Genomic DNA, 10452 nt, shown 5'->3' on the forward strand with positions numbered 1-10452 from the left:
TTGTAGGTGGGTGTGAGTGGGTGTGTTTGCAATTTATTTTGAGTTTGTGGTTTTTTTTTTCCTTAACAGTACAGCCATTCTTGCTTCAGATATATAGATATAGATATAGATATAGATATAGATATAGATATATAGATAGATAGATAGATAGATATCATGTGATGAAGTCTATGTTTGTACCACCAGTCTGCAATAAACAAAGGGGGCTTTCAGTGAGTCCATCAATCTTCAATCCCCTGAATTAAAAATCTTAATATGGGCGTGTACATACCTAAAATCTGATCAGACTGGACACATCAGATTTGCACACTTCATACTCCGGTGTAGAAGAAGGCTCACAAGGTTTAATGTATAAAAAGGTTTATTGTATAGACTTCACTGTATAAAATTTTAATTAAAAAAATAAAAGAGAGGATCTGTAATACAATCCAAGCAGGAAGTGGACTAAAGGTAACTTTGTTTTAGGGGCTGTGACACCAGGCATTTCAGAGTTTTTCATGGACCCTTTGTGCTTTTGAGATGCCCAAGGACATAGAAAGCAACTTAGCTGCTATTTTAAGCTCCCATCTCAATGACTTTTACTAATGTACTGTGCATTTTAAAAAGCTTATTTGTACTTCTAAAAATTCAGAAAGTCTTGTTCCCTTTTGAACTGAAGTCAGTAAGATCATCTAACTCTACTATATTTTGGTTTCTCAGTTGAGGGCATGGTATTTTCAAACCACTGCAAGAAACAAAAAGCCAACCCAGGGAACATCTGGGGTAGAAGGCGGTACAAAGGTGGGAGAAGGAATAAAGTCTAGTAGCAACCAGCATTCTACTCTCTCCCCAAGTTTCTTGGACAATGAGTGTATAGTTTTCTTGCTCTCTTGTGATGTTAAAAAAAAAAGCCAGAAAATATACTTAATTTATAATAAGGCAATAATTTGGTTTATTTTTATGCTAACTACTTGACTTGTCTGAAGTAGACTTTTTGAAAATCATTCATGGGGGTAAATGTCTAATCCTGTAAATAAAAATGATGGAGATCACTTGATCTACTGAGAACCTACATTTCCTGTTTAATTTTTAAAAATATAGAAAGGACTGGGGTTACTGAAACCCAATGTAAGCATCCCAGGAAAGAGACAGACTTGGGCTCTCAGGCTGCAGTCTTCTAACAAATGCCCACTGGCAGTAGAGGAAAAACTCACTTAATCTTTGACAAAATGTGCTAAAAAAAAAAAAAAAAAAAAAAAAAAGATTTGACAGCATAAGCAAGGCGGTGGTTGAGAAATCACGTTTGAAGTCAGTGGAGACAATAGCACAGACACCCAAATACTGCTTTGTGTTTAGTTCGTAGAAGCAGAAGGGGATTTAAGGCTGAGTATGAAAAGATCCTGAGTTCAAGTTCTTGACAGTCTAGTCTTTGAAACTCAGTGGCAGACTTTGGTGTGTCTGAGTCCCCAGAAACCAGAATCAGGGGTGCTTCTAAAGCCACAGCATGGCCTCCGCAAAGGCTGAGGACAAATGGCTGAAATCTACAAGGTCCTAAAGAATGTCGTGGACCAGCTGAACAAGAACAATCTTGAAAGAGGGGAGTGAAAGTCAAGGGAAAGGCCCTATTTTAAACAGTTAGCTACAAACTTAAGAATCTCATCAACCCAGGAAAAAAGGAAATGTTACGTAATTTCTTTTTCATGTTGGTGAATTCATGGATTTTAGATACATAGTGGATTTTAGAGAAAACAGATGAGTGGGGGGTTATCCTCCCAGTTACAACGAAGAAGGACAAGCATCCCTGCTCTGCCAGAGGCAAACAGGTGAAAGGCCTGGGCTTTGGACAGATGGAGATCGACCCCGGTGGCACTCCTGTGTCCATCCCATCCACAGGTGTTGAGTGTGTCCCTGCCACAGGCAATCACACAACCCCCGCCCAGAGCAGCTGACAGGCTAGTGGGAGGAGGCTGGACAGGACACCAATCGTTAGCACGCGGGACATGCCTCATTCTGCAGCTATGTCCCGGAGTTCTTGATGAGGTCTGTCACCCTAGCTCCATCTTGTATTCACCCAACTCAGAGTATAACAGCTACTTGCATTGAAAATGTCCTTCTTCAGGAACAGCTGGGGTTTAGATAAATCTTTGTAACTATGAAAAAGCCTGAAGCCCTTTAGTTCTACCTCCTTGAGGAGGCTGTACCAGAATCGCACAACACTGCTGTCGCCGCCACTGACCTCGAAACCGGGCCAGTGGAGGTGAATCGCAAAGGTGAGCTGTCCAATTTGTTGCAGGACATCTTCCAGAATAAGGTTTTCTAAAACTTTCCATTCTGCACTCTCCAGATCTGCTTTGAGAACATCAATCTGTAACAAAATGATGAAGCAAGATTAGCAGATTCAATAAACATTGTTAAAAATACCACCTTGACATCAGGAGCGGCGCTGTATAACTAAGGACCTCCTATAAGAGCAGAATGTTTCAAGTTTCAGAGTTAGAGGCCTTTTTCTGGGGCCACGAATGACGTGAGTTTCTAACCGCACGCCACACCAAATGTTAATGTACAAATAATGAAATGCCAGTCAGAAATCATAATGGACCTTCCCTACTTTCTGCCCAGTGGGAATGGATGCCTGAGAAGGAGATGCTGGAGATTTCACAGAGCTGCATGTCCGCAGACTCTCCCCGACAACCCAGACTCTGCTCTCAGGAACCCAGCCACGTCAGGACAGCATGGTGGCCCACAGGGGAGGAATGGACAGACGGCCACTGCCTGCCGGGACCACGTCACAAACCCCACCCCCCTCCAAATTCTCAGGACTGGAAGCCAGGGAGAGTTCTTGGGTATCTGAACATTAGACTTCTAAAAAAAAAAAAAAATGATGATTATCACATAATTTCTTTTAAAGGTACACACCAGCACAGAATCTTAAAGAGGCAGGAAAAAAGGCAACACCATTCTCTATTCATTTAATGAACCTAAGTTCACATCCAAGGTAGGATGAAATATACGGAGAAGAGTAGGCTAGGAGAGATTTTGCAATTAATTAAGTTAGGAGAATCAGCTCATTTTTCCTGGCTCTGCTATTAGAATAACAGAACCCCAAATGCCTCCAGGAAGCAACAAAAGCTAATCCCTTACTGAGCGCCTGTGTGCGCCCCGCACCACACAAAGTGCTTCGCTTGCAATATGCATTTTGCAATATGCATTCACTCCTCTCAACGATTCTGCGAGCCTGACCCTGTTGCTCTCCCTGTTTGAAGTTGAGGAAACCAGACTCAAGAGAGGAACCCGTCCCCAGTCACGCAGCTGGAGAGGCTATGGGGACATGGGAATGAGTCTGTCCACATGGCCCCTGTTCTTACCCACTCCATGATGCTCACTCCCCATAAACCCACAAGAGGTTTATGAGGCAACTCGGATTCCCTAAAAGGCTTTTTGGTTTAGAAAATAAGGTGCCATTAGAGAGTGAATAAGGGCCCATGAGTAGAAGCCTTGTTATCAATATCCCCAGCTTACATCTGCAGAGCACTTTACAGCTCAAAGAATTACTCTCTACATACATAATCTCAGTGAAACAGCCCTATATGCAGACGAGGCTTTCGTAAAAATGAGTCTGGGCTCCCAACATCTCCTGTGAGATTTCAAGAGCTGGGTGGAGGAGAAGATGGACAGGATTTAGACACAACTGCTCCAGGAAAATGGTCCTTGTCCAGTGTCCTGACATCCCAAAGGAGATGCTTGCTTTCACTATCTTGCCTTGGACGGTAGCTCCCCATGGTCCACCAGGGAAAGAGTGATGGTAACACGCCAAGAATATCAAGAGGCCTCGGAATCATCTAGATATCTGTAAACCACCCTGTCCAAACTCAAAGAGAAAAAGTAAAATGAAAAACAAAACACCAAAAACTCCTTTCTTTTCTGAGAGGAACTGAACAAAGGCAGATTCCATGCAAACATGCCTGAGGCTAAGATAATTCTTACGAATTGGACACAAAAGAATTAACTCACTCTTTTTGTCTTCATCCCTGCTGCCCTGCCACTTTCTTGACTTTGTTTAATCACTGAAATTTTAAGCTTAATGCTCTTGAATTGGGGTGATTAAACTGCCAGAAGAAGTATGTAATTAAAACTTTACAAAATTGTCTAATTAGTACAGAAAATATCCAAAACTCACATTTTGTGTCAATTCATATAGCTAAGAATTTTTTAAAAATCTTTAGAGATGTATTTCTACCATGGTTTTCTGTGAGTTCACATATGCTGAACGTGACCAATATATCAAACTATTAAAGGGACAGGGCAAAGCTAATCAGCCTGCAACTGACCTAAAAACTACATTGGGGAGTTAGAATATATATATGTTTCATATTTTTTCCAAACTTATTTTTATTTTTTTTAAAGATTTGTTTATTTATTTGACAAAGAGAGACATAGAGAGAGAGGGAACACAAGCAGTGGCAGTGGGAGAGGGAGAAGCAGGCCGAGCAGGGAGCCCCATGCAGGGCTTGATCCCAGGACCCTGGGATCATGACCTGAACCTCCTAGAAACCCCCAAACCTATTTTTTTTAAATATTTTATTTATTCATTTGACAGAGAGAGAGAGATCACAAGTAGGCAGAGAGGCAGGCAGAGAGAGAGGGGGGAAGCAGGCTCCCCACTGAGCAGAGAGCCCCATGCGGGGCTCAATCCCAGGACCCTGAGAACATGACCCAAGCCAAAGGCAGAGGCTTAACCCACTGAGCCACCCAGGCGCCCCCACCCCAAACTATTTTTAAAATAAGCTATCAATCAGAAGTTATGAGCAACAGAAAAAAAAAAAAAAGTAGGATAAATCATAGCAGATATATGCTTACTGTGAAAATACAATTTTCACTTACAAAATATTATCTCCTATCAAAAGAGTGGAAAGTATTTCCACATACGACAACTCTGCCCACCCTGTTTGATTCCAATGACTGGAAATTTCCCCTTCAATCATAATTGAGCAGGTTGATCTAAATCACACAGCCTGGGAGCGCGCAGGACCAAGGAGCTCATCAACTTCTTCCCTGACTTCCAGCCCGCAAGCAGAGCAAGCCAAATGCTGTGAATAAAACATGGGTTTCTTTCCCTGTGCGCTTTTTCCACTTTTTGTATTTCAGAATGTTCTACCACCACAACTATTCTGCAAATGTAATTTCCATTATTACTGCATAATGCATGCAATGTCATTGTTTGTATAAGGCACCAAACATTTCTGCATCGGGTACACCACTGTTCAGATTCGAACATCAGCTCTCAACAATCACGGCCCTAAAAATCACGCAAATGATTACATCCGAATAACCAAGTGCCAATCCAAATCCAGTTAGGTTAAATCAGGTTTCCTGAGGAAAAGCAATGAGGTGTTAACTCTCTGTAAACTCTGTTATAATGAAAGACATGTTCTTGGTTGGAAGGGTCTAGAAGGAGGTAGGTCAAGCAACCTGCCTGCTACAATTTCAGGGGCATTAAAGAGGTCCTACCGCCAAAAAAAAAAACTCCTTTCCCTTGTGCCTAAAACACCCAACAAATCTCCTTTCGCAGAACTTTTTGAGGAAATTAGAATTTTAATTTTAACTGGATTAGGGTGTGAGGCCATTTGGCAGCCCCCTCATCATGGGCATGAGCTTATGTCTGGGTTCATCTGCCCGGAACAGCAGAGATGAGAAAAAGTGGGCAAAGGGGCAGTGGCCTTTGTATTAATTGGCTAGGGCTGCCATTAAAAAAAAAAAGTACCACAGACTGGGGGGCTTCAGCAACGGTAACATACCATCTCACAGTTCTGGAGGCTATACGCCTGACATGGAGGTGCTGACGGCATTGTTCCCTCTGAGGGCTGTGCCCCACTCCTAGCTCCTGCTGGTTTGCTGGAAGTCTCCATCATTCCTTGGCTTCTGCGTTACCCTGATCTATTTCTTCATCTTCACATTGGGTTATTCATTCATCTACCCATTGCCTGCATCCAAATTTCCCCCCTTTATAAGGACACCATTCATACCGGGTTAGGGGCCCAGCCTATACCCGTTTATGACTTCATTTAAGCTAATTACCTCGGCAGTGACCCTATTTCCAATAAAGATCATATTCTGAGGTACTAGGGGTTAGGACTCCCACAAGAGAGTCTGGGGGCACACAACTCAAACCACACAGTGCGTGAGGTAACTCTCACTGCCAGAGCTTTGGTGAGGCGGTACATGACCTAGAGCCCATTCGCCAGTCAGTGCCTGGCAAAAGTGTCCCATACCAGAGACCCAAGGGCCAGTGACTCTCTGAGGCAACTGTGTCCTGCCAGTCCCTCAGCAGCCAGCTCTGACCGCTCCAATTTTGCAACATCCAGGGCAGGTCAACAGGGCTCCAAGGCCAATTAAAACCACCATTGTCAAAGCCCTGTGCTTTGTTCCCGGGTTCCTTCTTTGCCACACAAGCAGGCCCAGTAGGTGCACTTTGTCTTCTGGCTCCCCCCAATTCTCTAGCCGCTTCCCTTTCGCTCCTGGGACTCTTCAGGCACCCGTCACCCTCATGCCTGCAGCTCCCCATCCGAGCCTTTTCCCTTTCAAGGGGAAGGACGGGCACTCCGCCCCTTGAAAGGACTGGGTCTGGGGCTCACCAGCATCACTTCCACTGTGTTCTATTGGGCAATACAAATCACAACGCCAGCCCAGATTCAAGGTGAGGGGAAACAGATTTCCAGCCCTTGAGGGGAAGAGTGGCTTACACAGAAAGGAGGAGACAAACTATTCATGGTCGCAAATAATTGACCCCAGGGATTGAAAGCAATATTCAAATTTATATGCAAATCCATAAATGAGCCACAGTATTAGGTGAGATGCGAACCTTGGCTGGGCCCAAGTAACATTCCAAGAAAAATAAATTATAAAGCCCTTATTCATCGGAATATTATTAAAGAAGAAACATCAAAACATGGCATTTGCTATGAGAGCTGGCTTTCCTTGGAAGTTGACAAAGACCCTGGGAGAGAGAATGGATTAAGCATGACTAATAAAGACAATACTGCAAAGGGCAAGTAAAATAAATACATGTAAGTCTCAGATATCCTATTAGTGTACCAGGGCTGCTATAACAAAATGCCACAGACTGGGGGGTGGGGGGGCACTTAAACAATAGACATTTATATTTTTTTTCCCAGGTCTAGAGGCTGGGAAGTCCAAGATCAAAGTGTGGGAGATCATGATTTCTCCTGAGGCTTCTCCTTGGCTCGCTGACAGCTATTTCTACACTGTATCCTCTTATAGACTTTTCTCTGGGCTCATGCTCTCCTGGTATCTCTCCTTCTTCTTAGAGGGATGCTAGTCTTATTGGATTAGGGCCCTGCTCTCATGACTTCATTTAACTTTAATTACCTCCTTAGGGAGCCTATCACCAAATACAGTCCCACTGAGGGTAAGTGCTTCAACCCATTAATTTGGTGGGGTTGGCGGGGGGAGGGGGTATAAAACCAGCATTTTTGTTAGAGTCTATTTAGAGGCAACCAGTATTTCTCCACAGAGAGTTTTAAAATATACCCCTGTCACTGTTATGGCAGCCTGACTGCAGGAGAGCCGGTAGTCCTTCCTTTGTGGTTAATGGCTAACTCCAGCTTTGGGGAATAAAAATGTGAGCCACCTCCTTAATTGAAGATGAGTCACAGAGACTGTGGCAGATTTTCTTTTTCAAAGATGTGTCCCCATTAACTCCCATCTCCTGCTTTTCTTCAACGTGGCCTTAACCCTCCTCTCATCAAGAGATGGAATTGATGTTCCCTCCCCAGGGATGATTTCATGGGATGCAACCTACACAGCCACACCCGACCCCCCAAGTTGAAGGACTCCATACTTGGCTTAATGCTCTGTTGTTGCTGAAATTCTTAATAAGTTTTGAACAAGGGACCCTGAATTTTCATTTTGCACTGAGCCCCACAGATTAGGTCTCCTGTCCTGTGATGTTCCCCTGGAATCTTGATGGGCTCGTTACCATTTACTAAGAGTATGGTAGAAGTGGTTCTAGACGACATCCAAGCCTGGACCATAAAAGCTTCTACTTTGTTCACTCACTCTCTAAAACTTTAGCCCCCAGGCCAGGTGTCTGACTGTCCCGAGACCATGGGGCCGTGAGAAAGTCCAAGATAGCCCTTGCAGAGAGCCCACATGAAGAGGCTCTTGGTCAATAAGAAGAAAGAGATGCCGACCAACCCTGGTTTCTCTAGACATCGTCTGACTGTAACCCCAGGAGAGACCCTGAGCCAAAACTAGCCAGCAGAGCCCTTCCCAAACACTGACTCCAGAAACTGGGATCAATAATGTCATCATCACGGAACTTGAGTTTGGGGGATAACCCATTATATAGCAGTAGATAATTAGAACAGAGACCAAATACTATTTATGCAAAAGTTACAGGTTACTTGTACAGTATCAAGTACTGTATATTCCAAAGCTGTGATTCCTAGAGATTCATATATATATAACCAAAAATACTCTCTTATTAAAAAATCAATACATGGTCACTATTTAAAAATGAAAACTACAGATAAGAAAAAAGAAAAGGAGTTAAGACACCCATAATCCGGAGTTTAAAAGAGTTAACTCTTGAATACCTGGTGTATTTCTTGCTAAACATTTTTCTTTGCCATAAACACACACACACACACACACACACACAACACACAGATCACAGCATACACAGGCATAATTCAAACACACCTGTTGTTTATAAAATTAGAATCATACTGTGTTTTCAAATATGCTTTTTTAATGTAACAATGTAACAAACCATGGCTATCTTTCCAGGCCAATACATTTCCATCAGTGTTCTCTGTGTCCCCCAGGGATGTCACAAGCACGTGATCAGATCACAGAAATGGCCCCAGCAAGGAGCAACACTCTGCAAAGGAGATTCAAGGAAATAAGGGAAATATTTACAAAGACTCTTTCGTCAGATCTTCAGCCTATTCCGAAGAATCCAATCTCAGACAGCTGGGTGACAATTTGCTGGGCTGGATGTGGTACTAAAACCTAGTCCTAGCTCCCAAAACCTAGGCTGTGATGAGCTGCTCAGAAATCAGTAAGTCAGTAGACACTACTGTGTATTTACCCCAATAATACAAATGGAGTGATCCAAAGGGGCACGTGCACCCCAATATTTACAGCAGCAGTGTCCACAATAGCCAAACTCTGGAAAGAGCCATGAATTGTGTGAGACTGATGAATCACAGACCTGTACCCCTGAAACAAATAATATACTATATGTTAGTAATAATAATAATAATAATAATAATAATAAAAAGTCAGCAGGCTACCAGTTGATGTGGAAAACAAAGGCATAAGAAAAATTATCACATTGCCTTACTACTTACAACCCATTCACAAGTCCTTAAAACTAGCAGAGTGACATTCCTCTAGGAACTCTGCTGCCTCGGTATTAATACTTCGCTACAGGAAAAAAGTGATCTTAACCCAATCCCCCAGGACACTGTAAGTCTTCTTTAACATATAAAATTCCTTTGGAAACTTCCTTTATTTCTACCCCCAACCCCCAAGATACATGCTGGCAATCATCCCCCAAACACATGGGCTGGGGCACCTGCAGGCCTGAGGGAGATGTGGGGGAGGCTCTGGTTCCTCTACCTCGACCCAAGAGGACCAACTCCCCTTTTCTTTCTTTTATATATTTGGACTCCCTTGTAAATTTTAACTTGAAGAAGAGCTTTCCTGCCAAGAGAAATAGTTTGCCTCTCTCTATAATGTGTTTCATAATGACTTTTATATTGGTTTAATTTGCTTAACCAATCCCCCTTCTGATGGACATTGAGGTTCCTATCATTAATTGGCTATGACCCACTGATGTGATCAATGAAGCAGGAGCTAAATATAAGTATGTTCTCTGATTTCCTTAGAAGACACTCCCAGGAGTGGAACAGCATGTGTAAAGGACAGGCACAGCTTACAATTTTCAGTAATTTTTCTAACCTGTGGACCCTTCCTGTACGTGTTCTTGGGAAACTGAGGACAAACGAAGGGCCACTAAGGCTGGGCGCCCTGTACAGACGCACTGCCAAAGCCTCCCCACTGTATCAGCTGGGTCAATGACCCCTTGTTTTCTTACGCCAAAGCCATGTGACACTCTGGAGTGTTCCTAAACATACCTGTGTCTCTGGGTCTAAGTGAGTCACCAGATTAGACAAAAACCTGCATGCCATTTAAAGAAAGGAAAAACAAGACAAACCAACTGTAACTAAGTACATGTTAAATTATTTCTATGTACCTTTTTATTTAAAACCTCTTAATAAGAGATGATTTATTAGTCTCTATTAAATCTTTCAAAGGATAAAGCGTCTTTATCATACCCAGAAAATGTATATTAAAGATTAAAACAGGGGCGCCTGGGTGGCTCAGTGGGTTAAAGCCTCTGCCTTTGGCTCAGGTCATGATCGCAGGGTCCTGGGATCAAGCCCC

The 10452-nt window shown here is 43.0% G+C and overlaps 1 protein-coding gene across 1 annotated transcript in view; it reads right to left on the bottom strand.

The window, feature by feature from the left end:
* Window positions 1-324: 324 nt before the first annotated feature.
* Window positions 325-10452, bottom strand: part of METTL24 (methyltransferase like 24) — a 99330-nt gene continuing 89202 nt past the window's right edge. The window contains exon 5 of the mRNA XM_032858311.1: window positions 325-2344. Coding sequence (XP_032714202.1) covers window positions 2030-2344 — 315 coding nt within the window. The 3' untranslated portion in view covers window positions 325-2029. The remainder of the gene's footprint in view (window positions 2345-10452) is intronic.

Source organism: Lontra canadensis, unplaced genomic scaffold, assembly GCF_010015895.1.
Source record: "Lontra canadensis isolate GAN:19392208 unplaced genomic scaffold, GSC_riverotter_1.0 scaffold14, whole genome shotgun sequence".
In the NCBI taxonomy this organism is placed as follows: Eukaryota; Metazoa; Chordata; class Mammalia; order Carnivora; family Mustelidae; genus Lontra; species Lontra canadensis.